Here is a 20232-nt window from a genome sequence, read left to right on the forward strand (position 1 = left end):
ACAAAATGGAATGGTTTAGAAATTTACTTTAACTTGTATTCAAACAAAAACAGTATAAAACACAAGGCGTTTCATTTTTTACCTCATCAACTACATTATTTTTTGAAGATACACGTTTATTCTGAAATGAATGCCTGTAATACGTTGGGACAAGGGAGTTTAGGACTATAAATGATGTGATAAGCAAAGTGACGTGAAATAGGTGAGGCGATCGTGATATAAGGACCCTCCAAAAAACGGCCCAGCCCTTTAAGAGCAAGAAGGGGTCAAGGCTCACTCATCTTTACCAACAGATGCATCAGTGAATGATACTACACTTTTTGAGAACAGTGTTCCCTAAAGACAAATCGGTAGCCATCAGCAGGGAGTTTGGGAATGAGACTGAGCTGAAGACTTGCATAATGGATGAAAGAGGGGAAATTCCACTTGCTAAATGCTTAGGAAGGGTTATTAAAAGAAATAATGATGCAACACAATGGCAGGCAATCGATTGTCCCAACTTTTTTGTGGTGTGTTGCAGTTATTGGATATGACAAGTAAAACATCCAATAAAAGTGTTGTGATATTCTCACCACAGTACACAGTGAATGGAATTTACAAATAACTCCTTTTTGTTTTTATTAAAATTTTCCATTACTGTCCAGACTGGGTTTGTAATAGCTTCCTGACCACATAACTAGCAATAGGCATCATCTGCATGAACAACATTGCTGCAGCAATGCAAAACAAGCACAAGATGGCGCTGTGGTGACATCAACTGCCACAATGCTACAATATTTCTCTGTGGTACATAAACATCTATATATCTACCAAAAGTGGATATACATATATTTAGGATGGAGCTTAAAAAGCTTTCCTGAAAAATGGTCAGTGAACTCAGAATTGGGAGAAGATTTGGGAGAAGGGTTGAATATGTGGGAGAAAGGAAAGCCAAGGATTCTAGAAAGTAAATGGGAAGTGAGGTAGAGGAGTGTTACTGGTGTGATTAGTACGTGAATACGTGAACAAGGCATCTGACCAGACTGACAGGGTTCCAAGTCCAACATGGTTAGATCTGGTGTGGAGTGTTTGTATATTTTGAATTTTATTATTTGGTGTTTTCCCATTCTTGAGCCACATTTTTATAATAAAACACTCATTCTTGGGCTTTATTCAGGTTTCATTTATGTCTTATGTGCTCTCTTTCTTCTAATGCCACTCTGGTATTTGCAATTGCTTATTCATTATGAAAAAGTCACTTTATTCGTAACCAGCTGAAATACTCAGCGTTGTCCAGGAGGAAAATAAAGTGTTTTTTTTATTGTTTGAGAAAAATATAATAAAAAAAAACACATCTTTAAAAATAAAAATAAATTAATAAACAATGAAGACTCACTAATGTGCTTGTCTTCTGGTCTTGTATGTATGTTATCATCCTGTTGATGCTTACAATCGGCCAACTCTATTTAATGTCAAAAGCAACAGAGGCGCGGTGGTGCTCAAGCCACAAGAATGCTGGCAGTCACCTCCATTATGCCCTCTGGTGGTCGTTCCAAGTGTCTACTGGATGATAACATGCAAACAAGACCGCAAGATCACCCCCCACCCTACCCAGAAGGGGGTGGGTTAGGGCTGATTTCACCCTACAGTATTTTTAGTCGACCAATGAGAAACGTGTGTACCAAGCGTCATGAAAATCACTGCAGCCATTCAGATGTGATGCTGGAACATACATACATACACACATTGACTTTTATATATACAGTATAGATAGGTTAAGATTATTTGATTGACTTCATCACCATGCCATTTTGATCATCATCTTTCATGGGTGAGTTTTCCAACATCTACAGTGACTTGTTGATGGGGAAGACCACTGGTTGGTAGTCATGAGATGGGATGCTGACAATATACACTTGATTTCATTATGTACATCTTATTTAAAATATTCTTCTGGATGTAAATTTACAAAACAGCTTAAAATCATACAGTTGATATAGTTAGAGAACAGGAAACTTAGTCATGGCTTGGACTTTTACTCTTCTGTTTATTTAGTCACTTGCTCGTCTTGATCTTCCAAATTTAGAATCTTAGCTTGATGTAATTATTTTGAATCAATTTTTAAAGTCTTTTTAAATGTCACCATGGACAGAATACTGCCAGTCACAACAATGTTTATCCATCCATCCATTATCCAACCCGCTATATCCTAACTACAGGGTCACGGGGGTCTGCTGGAGCCAATCCCAGCCAACACAGGGCGCGAGGCAGGAAACAAACCCTGGGCAGGGTGCCAGCCCACTGCAGAACAATGTTTATTTGTTTTAATAAATTTTTTGGGCAATGCGCAATTTAACTTTTCATTTTCATTAACTAAAGCTAATTCAAATCCAATAAAGTTAAGTTTTTAAGAAATCTAAATGTAAACAACTGAAAAAAAAAATGAATTCAATTCTAATCAACACATTAGGCATGATTATAAAATAACAGGTTAAAAAAGACATAAACGATTCCTGTTATGGACTGGCAACCTGTCCAGGATTTGTTCCTGCCTTGTGCCCTGTGCTAGCTGGGAAAGGCTCCAGCACCCTCTGTGCCCCTGGTCTGGATTAAGCAGATTAGAACTTGACATGACATGGCACTAACAATTCATGCAAAAAGTAAATGTGATTGCTAACCAAATAAATTTGCACATTAAAAATATGAATTGGCAGCAATTACTAAATTTGTGCAGGATACCCACAATCCCATGCCATATTTCCAGCCCTGATACCTTCATTGTATAATTGAACAACATTTTACTTTATACTATTTTTAGAAGTCATTGAGTCCCTTTTGGGGTCACTGGTAGTCACAGCCTTTTCCAGCAGCAGGAGTCACCAGGGTGGCACATTAATCAACTGCAGGGTAGACCCTCACATTCACGCAGTGTGTGAGATCATGCAGACTTCCTGTTGAAGGCACCCCATTATAGTCCATTCATTGTCACTTGCTATACCAACATGTTATCATATAAACATCTGTTAAATCATCCAAACATTAAACAATTTACCTCGGATATGATTCTGTTAATGGAACAAGAAGATTAAAGTATGAAAATATAAGCAATTCACTTATAAGGCTTACCTCAGGTTGTCATAATTCTCACTTGGTAACCTTCTACAAATGTCCCGGAGTATTTCCAGCTTTGCTTCTGTATTTTTCTCACTGTAACATTTCAGAAAGAGTAGTCATATACAGTTCAGAGAGAAAGGCTCTTCCAGGACTTGATTAAAATCAACCAAAAGTATAGCGTTTATTCATACTCAAGCCCTAATATTTCACTCTTACGCCTTAACAACAAGGGTTATGGACATGTTTGTCTGTTCACATGTACAGAGTACAGTTACTTGCACTCGTGATAAATATGAAACACAGCGGCCACTCGTCACAGCCATGAGCCACAAGTATTGCTAGAATGGAATGGGCTAAGCAGTACTGCGACTTCACAAGGTTTGGTTTGTTGAGGGTCTTTCAGTCCTGGGCCGGTTCTAGACAGGCATATTTAAGGGGGCAGAAAGAAATGTGAAGGGGGCACATTGTGGCGACGGAGGCAGGAAAGGGGTGGTGGTGGGGTGTTCTGGATGACTGTTTTTGTCATGTAATTGGATCTAAGATCTAAGATCTAAGACCTGTCCAACTTGGGTGTCCCACCTAAAGGCTAAGCTCTGTGCACCTCTTAGGGTCACTGAGGCACACAAACCCCCTGACCACGATAAAGTGGCAATCCCTCAGGAGGAAAACTGAAAAATAAAACAACAAAAAATAAAATAAAATATTCTTCATCAGATTATAACAACTAAAAACATGACATTTACCCTAATTGGATGGCCTATATCAAATATATTCGAAGCCAACAATAACACTTCTCACTATTGCCAATATTAACAAAACTAAAAAGGGTAGGCCAAGTTATAAAAAAAAAAAATCAGTTCACCAAGTCTTGAAAATTCCATCCATCTATTTTCCAACCCGTTGAATCCGAACACAGGGTTACAGGGGTCTGCTGAAGTCAATCCCAGCCAACACAGGGCACAAGGCAGGAACCAATCCCGGGCAGGGAGCCAACCCACCGCAGGACACACACATCCACAATTTAGAATCGCCAATCCACCTAACCTGCATGCCTTTGGACTGTGGGAGGAAACCGGAGTACCCAGAGGAAACCCACGCAGACACGGGGAGAACATGCAAACTAACTGGGAGGCAGCAGCGCTACTTTTCAGAGATTGATGGGGGGAAATGGTAGGGTCACCAGAGTCTGTATGGCCCAAAGTTGAGAGCACAACAATTTGACCCAGGTGTTTGCTCATCGTTCTCCTTCTCTTTGTTGGATATGACTCATCCTCAGCAAGAGATGACACTCCCCAACAGTCATCCTCACGAATGTTTTTTAAGGAGTCCAGGGCTGCACTAACAACCTCAGAAGCACTGCACAGATCAACTGACTGAGACTGTAGAATAGCATTTGCTGGTTTCAAGACACCAAGCACACGCACTGGGAACTTTCCAATCTCAAAGAAGTGATGCCTCTTAATTTGGCATAGCAGGCCCGATGCCTCGGTGCACAGATCAACTGCAGCATCATCATCCTCTGTCATCTCAGATAGGATACTAAGGATTTGTTCTTGATTGTCCACAGTGCACCTTGTCACCTCACCTCATAGTGGCTTGTCCATCTGATCTCAAGCAGCTTTTTAGACAAGGTGCATCATGTTTATTGAGCACATAGTGGTGGTGAAAAAAGTTGTAGAGTGAACTAGATAGGCTAAAAAATCTTTTTTCACATGGCTCACTCTGCATGGCATGCACAACCACTAAGTGCAGTTGGTGGTTGTAGCAGTGGATGTATGGGACATATCTGTCAAGCTTCTTTTGGAGCACAGCTTGTACCCCACCTCTAACCCCATCATAACACTGACTCAGTATACTGTCAGCACTGTAGCCAGCATCAGAAAGGTGTAACAGGATCTCAGAGGTGATGTACTCTGCATCAAGTTGTTACAAATCAAGCAACCCAATAAGATGCTCCTCAGGCATGGAATTTCTGACAAACCGTATCATAACAGACAAATTTTCCACATTGCACCTATCCCTGGCCCCATCACTTTTGAGGCAAAACCCTGCAGAATCAGCACTTTCATATTTTTTCCTGACCTCTCCAAGCATCATGTCAGCCAGTGTTTGGATAATTTCATTTTGGATATCCTTAGATGTGTATTTTGCATTTTTTGGGATACACTTAACAATGCTTGCTAGCTTCTCATCCTTCTCTAAGGTATATTTCATCAGTTTTAGAAAAATACCTGAAGCCATGTCATCATCATTACCAGCTGCATCATGCCTCAAGGTTTCTGCAGTCCCACCGAGCCCCAACTCATTTACCCAGAGAAACCTTATAGCACTACCGATACTCTTGACATAGTAATGGTTTTTTTCAAGTTGTGTTTTACCAACCAACATTGAATCCACAGTCCCCCCTGTGGCCTCTCTGCATTTATGCTCTGGCAGGATTGAATGATCTTAATGTTGTACCACCAAATACACATTTGGGGTAACTACCCAGTATTGGCTGGGATGGTGTATTGTCATTTAAGTCACTGGGTAGCTGAGCGGGTTGCTTTGGGGCAGCAATTGTTGGCAGAGGTACAGGAGAACCAGTGCCTGTTGATGCCACAGGAGTAGACATGCCAGCTGATGTTTCTGAGGTACCAGCAGCAGCATCATTGCTACTGCTATTGGTACAAGCAGGAGCAGCGCCACACTTTTTAAAAGCTTGGAAGAAAGGATGCATCTCACAGCATTAACTTTCCCTTTGTGAGCTGCTGGAAGCTGGGATGGAAAGTGAATAAGCTTTACTAAAATCAATGTGATTACATCAGTATATGAAACGAGAAAACTGTTGAGTGCAGAGTTGAAAGCTGGAGTGGGGCTTTGTGTTGGGGTCTGACAGACAGACACATGTCCTCCAGTCGGCTCTGTGCAACAGACAGGCTCACAGTGGTGCTTGTGGGATCGAGAAAGAAACACTTCTCTACCAGACTGAAACTGTGAGAAGAACAACGGATTTGTCTCCCATTGAATGTACAAATATAGATGTATTTTTTAGTTGTTGTTAATTATCCCACGAGTCGCTATGATTTTGACGACAGAGATTTGCTGCTTCCTTAAAGCCTCCCGCTGTTGACAAACTCATTTTGCTTTGCCCTGCCTACTGAGAAACCTGACACCGGGTCATTTGCATACTAACAGTGATTGGATGTTTAGCTGGGGGGAGGGTGAGTGGGAGATCTCTACGGAGTACTGTGTGAGCTGCGCACAGAGCACGGAGGGAAAGAGCGAACAAGAGGTGAAACCTATCATCTCATCTGTGCCTTTTCCAGTGGATTTTTCAGCTACTTTAGTAAGTCTTGTCCATATTCAGTTTGTGGGTAATCTATTATTTTCTTTCTCGACTTCTAAAAGTTTGATTTAAGGGGGCAGGACGTTTGTTTAAGGGGGCATGATGATGCATTTTATTGCTAAAAATGTTTGTGATGTGTGTCAGGGATGCCAGGGGCAACGACCCGGCCGGGACGCCGTGAGGGACCACCCTGGATCACGTGGGGGCCGCCTTCCTGGTTGCTCTGGGGGCCACGGGTACAGGGCATGGAAGCTCCACCCTGTAGGGGCCCGTGGTCACCGCCAGGAGTCGCCCCAATGCCTTGGGGACCCTGTTACCCCAGCACTTCCGCCACACCAGGAAGTGCTGGGGGGAAGATTTAGGACGGCACCCAGAGAGCTGCCGGGAGGACAGCCGGCACTTCCGCCACGCTGGGGCGTGGCCAAGGGAGGAATGCCGGGAACACCTGGGGCTCATCCGGGAACTGGATAAAAGGGGCCGTCTCCATTCATTCAGGGCTAGAGTCGGGTGGAAGAAGGACAAGGCAGAGAGGAGAGTGGAGGCGGCCCGAAGAAAGGCATTGAGTGGCCAGGACTGGATTGGGGTTTGTGCACTTTGAACTGGGTCTGAGTGACCGTATTATTGTACATATTTGTAAAATAAACGTGTGGTGGTTTGAAAACAACATGTCCGCCTGTCTGTATCTGGGTCGACTCCGCATGTGCCATCTTTTTGATTTAACAGAGACATAGCAACTGGATAGACACAAAGACAGACATTTATCCTTTCATTAACATGGATAATATGGCATTTCTTGTCAGTTCTCTGTTATACTTGAATCCCAAACTACAGTATAATTCAGAAGACACGATTCTTTGAGTAAACAATAAAACAAATTTTCTGTAGGAAATCAGAGTCTTGGTAAGTAAGTACTTCACTACTAACAAAATGAGGTTCTTTTGATTGTCGCTTTTATTGTAACTTTCAAGAACTACAGAGGCCCCCACTGACTTGTAAGATGGCACTTATCAGTTGCTTGGTGATGACACAGTCCTTACATTTCGGATCATCAGTTTCCACACATTGTGCACAGCTCAAATACAAATTATAATATAAAGAGACAAAATACCAATTACCTCTATTTTATTTATTTTACACCTTTTTTAATTGGAAACTACATTATAAGCCTTAAAACTTCCTACGGAGTTTTTCCTATCTTGTTTCTTGATTACTGATGGAATATTTTGGAAACAAAGCATGACAACAGGTTTGGAGGAATGGGAATCGAAGGAAATGGATGAATGAATATACAGAGAAGGCTAATTTAGCACTCACTGTGCAAAAGAGATAGCGAAGTGTAATTTAAAGTTGAGTATAAACCAGGAAGACATATAGTGTAAATGGATAAATACTGTATATGATTGTAATGACACCACTTGGATGGAATTTCATTTGGTGAAAACTGGACAAATAAACATCTATAAATACTAGGGGGCTTCGCTCCCCAATGCCCTGCCTGTGCTACGTGCCAGCAACTTCGTGTCTCTGCCGCTCACAAACAACAAAACTTTTAATTCTCGTGGCTAGGCCTCTTCATTTGGAAGAAACACTACTTTTACCTGATGGTAACACGAATCAGATGATCTACAAGTCTCCAACTTAAAGTTTAAAGCCAAACAATATCTTTATACTTCTGTCAAATCACCTATGTCCATATAGGTCAATATCGCATTGATTCTGTGCTTGGAATTACATCATGACAATGCAACGTATAACTGTCCGTGAGTGAATATCATTTCTTTCTCTCTACAAGAAATGTGTCTGACAATAGCATTCACACAAATGAGAAATGATTGAACCATGTGCGTGGTTGTTAATGTTTTAGATGTGGGAAGGATTTTTCCAAATCTCTTTGCATAAAGTCTTGTCTCGCGGGGTTTGAAATCTTCTCTCGTGGGATTTCACTTTCACCAAACAACCAATCTTTTAATTCTCGTGGATACGCCTCTTCATTGGGAAGAAACATTACTTTTCCCTGATGGCAACACAAATTAGACGATCTACAAGTCTCCGACTTCAAGCTTAAATCTGAACAATATATTTGATCTCTTTTCGTTATTCCGTTATTTCACTGAGTAATAAATAATGTTTGTTTGTGCTAATGCAATCTTTGCTATCACTTTTAAGAGGGTTTCGAATTTTCATACTTCCATTATCTCTAACCTTAGTTGCATGTGTTTTGTGCCAATGTTTTTAAATTCTTTACGACATTCTACTTTGTCATCTATTCTTTATCTTTTATTTCCATAAATGCCAAAAAGGACTCTGCTCTGTTGGGCCCTTGATCAAGGCCCTTAACCTGCAATTGCTGAGCACTTTGAGTAGTGAGAAAAGCGCTATATAAATGCAAAGAATTATTATTATTATTATTATTATTATTATTATTATTTCCATCCCCGGGTGTGGTTAAATCTCTTGGCACAAAGTCTCATCTCGCGGGACATGAAAGTGTCTCACTTCAAAAGATCACATCTCGTCCCAGGTTAAAAAGTCTCGTCTCCCAAGATTTGTTTTATTATAATACAGAGACATACAATAACAGAAATCAAAATACTGTAAACAACCAATTGAAAAACATGCCAAGATACATTTATAAAATGAGTACAGATCTATTTTAAGTTCACCCATCTCACCACTTGTGTATAAGTACTATTCTGAAATTCGACAGTCCTGACCTTGATTGGGTAAGGTGTGATAGGTCAGTTAAGATCTTAATGATTTTACATTTCATTCTGCAAGACTATAGCATGCTGACAATGGAGAAGAAGTGACCACTCTATCTGACCACTTCCTATCCTTGGCTGAGACACTGCCATACTGAACTGTTCTGGAGAAGGTCAAATGTTCAAGTAAAGGACCAGCAGAAAATGTGTACTGCTTCCTCTCATACTCATAATGTCTTTAACTGGCTCTGCTGAGCATTTTTGATTATGACAGATTTGTTGAGCTGCCATGATTGTGTTGTAATCTTGGTTTTGGGACCTTGTAGTCCCAGTTTTGGGTGTTTTGTACTCTAAATCTTTGCTCTGTGTTTCTGGGTAGGGCTGTGTTTGCATCACTGCAGCCATATTCTTTACGTTTGCTAGGCCCATCGATGATAATGCGACCTGCTGAGTCATCTCGAAACAGCACCTGACTTCTTTGTGTTGGATCCTCTTCTCACAGCTCTCTACTTCTTCTTATGGTTAGTGTGCTGCTCAGCCCACACAAACACCGGGAGACAGATAGGAGTAGTAAACAAAAGTGAAAGTCTCTAACCTGAAAATCAATTAGTATGTAGTGTTTAAGCCTAAAAGAAAACTTAACTTGAAGACAAAAATTCAGAAAAATAAAAGGTCAGAGGAACTTTAAATCACACAGCAACACTTTCAGAAATTTTTTCAGGTATTCCCAATCTCAGGAAGTGACCCCAAGGACCAATCTCTAAACACTGTAACCCCAGAAGTCACTCCTATACTGACTTCTGATGTTGCTGGCAACAGCATGGCAACTGTCATAAAGCTGTAGCGAGGCAACTCCTGTTTCCGGAACAAAATCTTGTCATGGTGGGACGGTTCGGGTTAGCTATTTGTCCCTTGGCAGCTTGTGCCTGGAAATATTGATAAACAGACTAAGGACACAGTCATGAAGCGGTGCAAAGTGCTTCAGAGTGTTTTGCTTTTACCACTACAAAGTGTCCAAAATGTGCAGTGCCATCTTCAATAAGTAAATAATCCATAAAACCAAAATGTATGTGAAGGTTAAAAAGTTGTTCATAAATAGATCGAATAAAAAGAGGTTAAAATCCAGACAGAAAACCATCTTCTAAAAACAAACAATGTGAGCCTTTGATGCCACTTCCTATACTGAAGTCTCCTCTGCTTATCCTCCTTAGTGTGAGGAGATGTCCTCTGACAAGTACAGTCAACTTTTAACTGGTTCATGCCTTGCTGCTTCTCTCAGTATGTCTGGGTAGGCTCATAGACCCTGCACCACTGTTCTCAGCTATCGGAGGGACCTCCAGGAGTGGCTGGTTGCCTTTGCTCTCCTGCATTGCTCAGCAAGGAGTGACCATACCCTCAAGTGGTGTACACACACTCCACTTGGGGTCATTCCATTCCTGACTGATAGCCTTTTCCTTTTTTCTTAACCTCCATTCTCTCCCCATGTTTCCTGTCTGGACTCCTTTTACATAAGGCTAGGGATTCAGGTGATGACAGACCCCGGAGCGCTAATGAGATAATCGACTGGGCTGCTTCAGCCAATCTCCCCAATTTACACACCAGAGCTGCTCCACCATGCTACTAAACACACCCACACCCCTCTGAAGCTTGAGTGCCTTTATTAAATTAGTTATTTAAAATCACACATCACTACGGACCTCTCTCATCACATTTGGGGGAACAGAAGTAAATATTAAATACTTTTAAACAACCATACATAAAAATCGCTAATGGAGCAGTCCATAGTACTTTCATGTGAATTTCACATTATTGATACGCCAGAAAAAGCACTCAATGAAAGATTTTACCATACATTACAACCGATTGTACTGTACAATGATATAAATTTAACTACATTAACCTATAATAAACTGCTCAAAAAATTGAGGAACACTTTGAAAACACATCAGATCTTAATGGGAAAAATATCCTGCTGTATATCTGTACTGATATGGACTGGGTAATGCGTTAGGAACGAAAGGATGCCACATCATTTGATGGAAATGAAAGTGATCTACCTACAGAGGGCTGAATTCAAAGACACCCCAGGAATCAAAGGGGAAAAAATGATGCGGCAGGCAGGCTAGTCCATTTTGCCGACATTTCATTGCAGCAACTCCAAATCGTACACAGTAGTTTGTATGGCCCCCAAGCGCATGTACAGTATGCATTCCTGACAACGTCAGTCGGGGATGGTGGCATGCTCCTAATGAGACGATGTGTCTTGGGGGATCTCCTCCCAGATCTGGGCCAGGGCATCACTGAGCTCCTGGACAGTCTAAGGTGCACCTACCTATGTCAGAAGGACGGACACATAATATCCCACCCAATTTAGATCAGGTGAGTGAGCGTGGGGGCCAGTCAATGGTATTAATTCCTTCATCCTCCAGGAACTGCCTGCATACTCTTGCTACATGAGGTTGGGCATTGTCGTGTACCAGGAGGAACCCAGAACCCACTGCACCAGCATAGGGTGTGACAATGGGTCCAAGGATTTCATCCCGATACCTAATGGCATTCAAGGTGCCATTGTCTAGCCTGTAGAGGTCTGTGCATCCCTCCATGGATATGCCTTCCCAGACCACCAAACCAGTCATGCTGAACAATGTTACAGGGAGCATAATGTTCTCCACTGCTTCTCCAGACCCTTTCATACCTGTCACATGTGCTCTGGGTGAACTTTTCATCTGTGAAAAGCACAGGATGCCAGTGGTGGACCTACCAATTCTGGTATTCTATGGCAAATGCTAGTCGAGCTCCACGGTGCCAGGCAGTGAGCACAGGGCCCACTAAAGACGTTGGGCCCTCAGGCCACCCTCATAAATTCTGTTTCTGATTGCTTGGTGAGAGACATTCATACCAGTGGACTGCTGAAGATCATTTTGTAGGCTCTGGCAGTGCTCATCCTGTTCCTCCTAGCCACAGGTCATATTAGCAAAGATACAAATTATAACAATGTTCTTAAAAAAAGTCAGTCCTAGTTGAATAACCTGCTATCATATTTTATTTCATAAGAACATTTTTAATCCCCCAAAAAATGTAAATGCTTGTGGCATTCAGAAGCCTACCTTGAAGCTTTAAACCACTCATTGTAGAGTTCAAAAGTCATTATTGGCTCGGGAAGTTCTCTCAAGTATGACTTCAAGGCACCTAAATGAGAAAATGCACAATAACTAATGAGCAGAAAAGAAGAGTCACTTGCTGAGGATTTCACTGGATCATGCTGTCTTTTTCCTGTACCTGCAACTGCATGTGGATCAGAATAAAACTCTGTAGGGTCAATATTTCCACTGTCCAGTCCTGATTTGAGCTTCTTCAAGATGGAAGCTGCTGCAGCTAACCTGAAGAGACCCTGTATATGAACAGACAATTATACATTAATACACTGTACATACTAACGTTCTGTACCCAAGAGTCTGACTGAAGGTGCAAATTATTCAGTTATATACATAAAAGGACTGGAGCATATCCTGACAGTATGGAGCACAATTCAGCAACCAGCCTGGTGACAGCAGGCTAATGGCTCTATGGTCCACTATATTTTCATAGCATGCTGAATGATTGCACTGATAATGAATGTTTAGTTAACCTTACACGGCATTATTATATTTAATTTATTTATCCTTTCACTCTGTGGTAAGAGCCATTTCTGGACAGGGCACCCATTTGGCGGAGTGGTGGCTCTGAGGCTAGGGATCTGCACTGTCAATCGGAAGGTTGCCGGTTTGAATCTTGTAAATTCCAAAAGGGACTCTGCTCTGTTGGGTCCTTGAACAAGGCCCTTAACCTGCAATTGCTGAGCGTTTTGAGTAGTGAGAAAAGGGCTATATAAATGCAGAGGATTAATTATTATTATTTGTGTAATTTGTTTCATTAGAAAATAATTTTGAATCGTTGGTTAATGCACATCATTTTCGAGAGATTTATATTTTATGATACTTTACATGAACATAAGAAGGAAGGAAACAGTTTCAAAGACAAAAAATATTTTAGTTCACTGTAGCTTGTCAGTTCTGCTTTGCTTAATCAATCCCCAGTGATAGACTCATATTTAATAGTGAAAAGGGCAAGATGAATTCACATCAAAATTCATGCCATTCACACAAGAAGGAAGGTGTTTAGTTCTTGTCTAGCAGAGCATTCATGCATTACCGTAATTCCGCATGTGTCTGCGTAATTTAGTAATTAGAGATGTCTAGTAAAAAAAAAAAAAAGCAAAAAAGAAGAAGTGAACATACTGTATCCTCAACTAGGATAAGATGGTTCCAGGGTAATGGTGACGGAGAGGGTTTTGGGCAGCTGTGAATTACTGTGTACTGTGGAGAAAACACAGTAATGTAAAGTGTCTGTCTTTGTATGCAAAATGTGACATTTTTAAAAAAAATACATACTCTACTCCTCTGCAGCGATGTGAGCAAGAGGCGTAAATAGAAGTAATTTTGCAATGTGTCGTATGGATTATATCCTTTACAAAGCTGCAGGAAAAAATCAGAAGTGGTCTCCCCTAGACATTTTCATATACTCAGATATAGGGATGGATATTTGAGGAGTAAACCGCAAGACAATGCTTATACTGTATTTTTATATTATGTATATTAAAGAACCATCAAAAACAAATCAAATCAAATTAATAATATATAGAACAATAATTATAAAAGTAAAGTTGAATAAATCAGACTAAAAGGTAAAGTACCACTTCTGGTTAACGGAAATAGCCCAAAAATTGATAAAGATCTACATTTTGTACCTAATACTGGTATGAAAAATTTGGTTGACCTAAGTGAAAGCATACTCAAGTTATCTTGTTTACATACACACAGACAGACAGACATAATTCCAAAAATGGTATTTTCTAACTCAGGGAGGTCTACAAAGTCGAGATTCATCAAAATCTCGAAATTGAATTTTTGGAGGATTCCCATATTTTCCTTATACTTCGTATACAAGAAAGTCAGGGAGGTCTAAAATGTTGAGATTCATCAAAATCTCGACATCAAATCTTTGGATGGTTACAATACTTTTCCCTATACCTTCTATATGAGAAAACAAAAACGGTAAAAAGTGTGAAGTAGCAATATTCCTTTGTCTTCCATGCAAAAAAAGATTTAAAACACCAAAAAAACTGTTTAATGAGTTTCGTATTTTACAATTGTGAAATTGCTGGCAAAAAAGAATTTTTGTGTCAGATTTGCAAAAAAAATGCTTCTCTCATTCATCACTAATATTGAATTATAAAAAGAGTCTGAAAACAGTTAATGCAGCAAATGGTGGTCCAACAATTTATTAAGTGTAAAGGAGTAATAACTTCTAATAGTTTCAGTTCATGTTGAGTAAGTTCATTCAAAATAATTCTCAAACAAAAAACAGAAGTGTTATTTGTTCATTCAAGTGCCATTCAAGTCATGTTAACTTTTGGTTGCAGCAACTTTACAATAGGAAAAGAAATAAAAATAGACACTTACCTTTTCATGGCATTGGACATATTTAAAACTGTGATGTACTATGAAATGGTGGCATTGTGGTCGTCATAGCTCTAGAGTTTATCAGCCTAGGCACTGTCTGGAGGGATTTGTTTTCCAGAAGTTTAATCTCCATCCATCCATCCATCCATCCATCCATCCTCTTCTGCTTATCCGTGGTTGGGTAGCGGGAGCAGCAGCTTGAGCAGAGATGCCCAGACTACCCTCTCTCTGTCCACTTCTTCTAGCTCTTCCGGGAGAATACCAAGGCGTTCCCAAGCCAGCCAGGAGACATAGTCCCTCCAGCGTGTCCTGGGTCTTCCCCGGGGCATCCTCCCGGTTGGACGTGCCCGGAACACCTTGCCAAGGAGGCGTCCAGGAGGCATCCTGATCAGATGCCAGAGCCACCTCATTTAACTCCTCTCGATTTGGAGGAGTAGCGGCTCTACTCTGAGCCACTCCTGGATGACTGAGCTTCTCACCCTATCTTTAAGGGAAAGCCCAGACACCCTGTGGAGGAAACTCATTTCAGCCGCTTGTATTTGTGATCTCGTTCTTTCAGTCACTACCCATAGTTCATGACCATAGGTGAGGGTAGGAACGTAGATCGACTGGTAACTTGAGAGCTTTGCCTTACGGCTCAGCTCCTTTTTCACCACGACAGACTGATGCAGAGCTATTGTTCTTCTTAAATCAAAAATGCATGTATTAGCTTAAATGGTAGTGCTAAAAAATTGTCCCAGTATTGGTGAGTCCACACTGTTCAGAATTTGTTGCTTCCAATAAACACAATACTAAAAAAAAGGCTTCAGCTCCCCTCAAACCTGAACTGCTTGAGTTATTCGGTAAAATCAATGGAAATACTAAACATACACTCCAAAAAACAGCTTTATCTAGTTCATAGCTACAGGGGGGCTGATAGCAATGTCAGCAGCACTTTTTCCAAGGTACAAGATTGCCCTGAACAGGACATTCAGTCACTTGCATGGCACACACAATTACTTACATCCATCCATCCATCCATTATCAAACTCGCTGTATCCTAACTACACGGTCATGAGGATCTGCTGGAGCCAATCCCAGCCAGCACAGGGCGCAAGGCAGGAAACAAACCCTGGGCAGGACGCTAGCCCACCGCAGCTGGGCACACTATCTACATGCAGTTTTATTTTTTTCCCAATGTTACAATGTTATCTTTTTTTTTTCTTCAGGTGGGATATCTTTCTTCCATATCTTAAAGATGCATTGTGTTGTCTAAGGTGGCCCAGTGTAGGGGTTGGACTTATTGTGGCACGGCTGAATAGAGAAAATAAAGTTCCTCACCTCTTCCTTCATTCCTTTTGTCAGTAGCATTTTGACACATTCTTCAATAGGCAGGGCAATCTTACGAGAGCTCGTCCGCAAGTGTGTTTCTAATGCAACACCATACACGCCCAGAGATGGGCTTTGCAACGGTGAACCTGCAAGGGAACAAAAAACACTGCTAACACCTCAAACCAACAAATCAAAGGAGAAATCCTGGTTGTTCGGATTAGCATAAGCTAAGGAAGAGTGTGGAGAAAAATCTGGATATTTTCATTATTCAAGATGGACAATGCAGACTTCATACAGGTTTGTAACATTCTTGGACCTTGCAACACTCTGATCTCACATCTAAATGAGGAAATATGATCTCATTTTACAGTGAACCATAGCATTTAAACATTTCAGTCGGTAGAACGGGTTGTCCAGCAATTGGAGGGTCGCAGGTTCGATCCTGGCTCCCGGCATGAGAATGCAGCTGTTGTGTCCTTGGGCAAGACACTTAACCTACCTTGCCTGCTGGTGGTGGTCGGAAGGATTGGTGGCGCCAGTGTTCGGCAGCCTCACTTCTGTCAGTGTGCCCCAGGGCAGCTGTGGCTACATAGTAGCTTATCATCACCAGCGTATGAATGTATGGGTGAATGACTGTTGTGTTGTAAAGCGCCTAGGGGGGTTCTTGAACTCTAGTTAGGTGCTATATCAAATACAGGCCATTTACCAAGGATGCATTCTAATGTGCAAACATGCACATCTGAAGACTTATTGGGTGGAGACCACTATATTTCTGAAGTTCACACCAAAGCAGATCTTATCGACAATCATTTTTGAAGAACCTTCAAATTTTCTATAAAGAAATATTTTGCATATCTTACATCTCACAAAGATGTCATGGTCTATCCTGGATGCCACCATGAGGTTTAATTTTTACTCTCTTTGTATTTTACAGTACTTTTTTTCTGAGATTTTGTACTTTTACAAATTGTTTTGTAATTATGTCTTTCTAGCTTTTTTTTGTTAGTATCAGTAATTCCCTATTGTATCTATCCAAATATTTTCTGTCTTGTTTGGGTGTGAGGCGAGATGCAATTATTTCTTTTCCCTCATGTGCTGTCATTAAGAATTTAAGGACGTTTCTGAGGACTATGTAAGCTTGCTATTTAAGACTGGGGGGGAGCTCGTCAGTAAGCACATTGTGATCACCCTTGTGGCCTGGCTGGGCACAGTTCAAATGAGAAGCATGGGGCCATCCTCCATTGGAGCCACCACTTACAGGAAGATTCATAAGGTTCTGGTGAATTGTGGTTTAGGTGGCAGTTGAATGCAGGTGCCTTGGCTGACTGATCCCCAGATGCTGAAACTGACTCTAGGGGCATGGAATACAATGGAGACAATGAGATCATATGGCATTTAATTTTTTTTAACTGTAGTATTACATGTAAGAAGTTTTTCTCTAATATTAAGATGTTTGTCAAAAGCGTTTAAACTATTTATTCATTTTGGGCTCTTTAGATCTTCAAAGATATAGGGTGTGTTATGGATTATACCATTTATTTGTAGACTGATTTGTACAGCTTAATGTATTTCTGAATTATTCCTGTGTTATGCAAATTTTACTGGTCATATAAACTGAATACTCTCCCATATTTGTCAGTTTTATCATGGAAAATTGAACTGTTCTTTTACAGTACTCCCTCGCTCTTGTTGCAGTAAGGGGTGTTTATTTTGGAAACAGAATGGCGTTCTCAACTGTTATTTAAAGAGAATTTCCCCAACCCTAACCTTGGGTTTTCTTTAAAAGGCAAATCCACTTCGACTTACTTTCTTTTTCTTCTTGTTGTATATTTAAATAATAATAATGTTTGAATCTAAAGAACATTGTTTTGTTTTTTTATATTTCAAGTCAGTGTTTTATATTTATCATTTTGCTTGAAAGTCAAAACTGTATATTTATTGTTTTTTGAACTTTTAAAGGCTGAGCCACATTTGGGTCGTGTTGCATGTTGAGTTTGGGCTCTTGTTGCCTGGGATGAGGCCTGTTTGAGGCAGACCAGTGAAAGCCCTTATCTGTTTTTGACCCTTTTTTGAGGCCTAGCGCCCCCTTTTTCATATTGTGTGACTATGCTTATGACAGTTTACTTATGTAAGCAAAGTTCAATTTCCCCTTCAAAACTGAAAGCCTTTTTACATGATGACAAATAATAGAAATTGTAATTCTGTTAGTTCTGATCCATTTAAAATCAATTGACTTGTGCTTGAAGCAAAACTAGATGTGGTCAGTTGAGCTGTAGGCACAGAAGTTATTCACACATGCTGAACAGTAAAAGCCAACTGTGGAATTTCACATGGATTTTGATGGAGTCCACAGAAAGCTCTTAGAACGCTATTATTTGCCTCTAACAGATGAATGGTTACACAGAAAAATAGCTTCTCCTAAACATAGCTAAGGCAATAAATTGTTACATAAACACAAAGTTCAATGAAAAAACATGAAAGAGAAGAATCAGTGCTGACATTTACAGAGAATTATGATTCAAAGCAGAACAAGGGGCCATATCTTTGAACTTCTCACAAAGGACAGCAATGTAATTCAATCATAATTCATTGTTAGGCCAAAAAGAAGGCATTTGATGAAAAACAGAAGTTGTTTAGCAAAGACTAACACAGAGCATGATAGTGAAAGTTTGATTTTTATTTCTTTTGGATTTCTGGATGATGTCTTCATCTACAGTCTGAATAAGGTATAACTCTTTCCACATATCATTCAGCAACAAGCACAAAGGTGGGTCAGTGATTTATTTAGTAACAGATAATTAAATTAATAAAGTTGTGGTTTAAGATTGAAAGGCCTTATCTGTATATCACACTGCCTTTTTTCCCCAGCTACTTATGTTTCTTAGAAGTGTCTTTTTTTGAAAGCTACAAGACTTGGATACAACTTCATTTGTTAAATGGCCTGTTGCTAGTCTTGATTGGCACATTTCTAAAACAATCAATGTTCCCCATCCTAAATAGTTTCTCTAAAAACTGCAATTTATCTCTTGCTTGTACCAGGGACGTTCAAAAAGGTTACGCACTTTTATATTTCCATTGGAAACGGTGAAGGCGGGAGGAGTAGTAATTGGTCATTAAAACGTTGGTACGACACTGGGAAAATTTGGTCATAGTGTAGAAAAGTGATGTCATTTGGTTTTGAAATTCTTAATAAATAGAGTTAAAAAAAATTGCGGAAACTTTTTGAACATCCCTCGTACAGTCGGTTAAACCAAATCCAGTCAATAAAAATTTTAATTTACCTGCAAAGCTGTTGTTTTCTTTGACTTCACTAATAATGTCATTTAAGATATGCAACGAATTTTTATGGTAGTTTGCTTGTAGTTCTAAAAGCTGTAGAAAGAGAGAGAATAAGAAGTACATTATATAAAAAAAGCTTGCAGAGTCGTATTCCCTATGGCTAACCAAAAGCATGTACATTTTCAAAAATCAGTCCTCAAACTAGAAGTCAGGAAAATAGGCTGTTTTGGATCTCTTTGGTTAAAAAAATGTTTTGTTTCTTTGAGAAGTATTATTAATAGGACTGATTTTTGTTTGCAGTCGTCTGAATAGGTCTACTTACGCGCATAAAATAATTGGCATAGCTGTCCTCTTTGGTAGCAAAAAGGTATAAGTCAGCCGAGTATTGATCCTTATTAAAACAAAAAACAAAGATTACTTATCAAGCAGATACCAAATGTACCAAAAGTATGTTTCATCAACAACATTTTTCTGTTGCACAGACAACAAGACCACAAGAATTATTACTATACTATATACTTAAGATGCTTTGCATTTCCAAGCAAACACTATCATGTCATAAAACATAAATAGCATGTTCAACATATGTGAAAAATAGCAGTTGACACAGGAAGCACCATTTATTCATCCTTTTTCTAAACAAGCGAGTTCCCTTCCAGTAATGTGAAAAAGTAAGGAGAGAATTGATTCTAAGAAGGGAAATAATTTACACAGCCACACTGTCACATACTTGAAAAAAAGAGGATAATTGAGGGTGTCAAGACAACCAACCATGCAAGTGTTTGGAATGTGGGAGGAAATCAGAATATTACAGAAAAATGACACATATTCCAGGATAACATGCACATTTCATGTTTTGTATTTGAAAAAAGGTTATTAACAGACCAAACTTAATTATGCATTCTTTGTGATCAAATGTCTTTCAGTGATTTGTGGTTTTTGTTGTGTAAAGCTTAATACGTGTTAGTCTTGGCAGGTTACTATGCTCTTATTCCAAGAAATCATTCAGGGCTGAGTT

The 20232-nt window shown here is 40.0% G+C and overlaps 1 protein-coding gene across 1 annotated transcript in view; it reads right to left on the reverse strand.

Moving 5' to 3' along the window:
* Window positions 1–20232, reverse strand: part of sh3bp1 (SH3-domain binding protein 1) — a 124472-nt gene that overhangs the window by 27971 nt on the left and 76269 nt on the right. The window contains exons 8-13 of the mRNA XM_039765576.1: window positions 19537–19605; window positions 19217–19307; window positions 15945–16081; window positions 12403–12514; window positions 12231–12312; window positions 3106–3186 (exon numbers count right to left, since the gene is read on the reverse strand). Coding sequence (XP_039621510.1) covers window positions 3106–3186; window positions 12231–12312; window positions 12403–12514; window positions 15945–16081; window positions 19217–19307; window positions 19537–19605 — 572 coding nt within the window. The remainder of the gene's footprint in view (window positions 1–3105; window positions 3187–12230; window positions 12313–12402; window positions 12515–15944; window positions 16082–19216; window positions 19308–19536; window positions 19606–20232) is intronic.

The sequence above is a fragment of the Polypterus senegalus genome, chromosome 10, assembly GCF_016835505.1.
Source record: "Polypterus senegalus isolate Bchr_013 chromosome 10, ASM1683550v1, whole genome shotgun sequence".
Classification (NCBI taxonomy): domain Eukaryota; kingdom Metazoa; phylum Chordata; class Cladistia; order Polypteriformes; family Polypteridae; genus Polypterus; species Polypterus senegalus.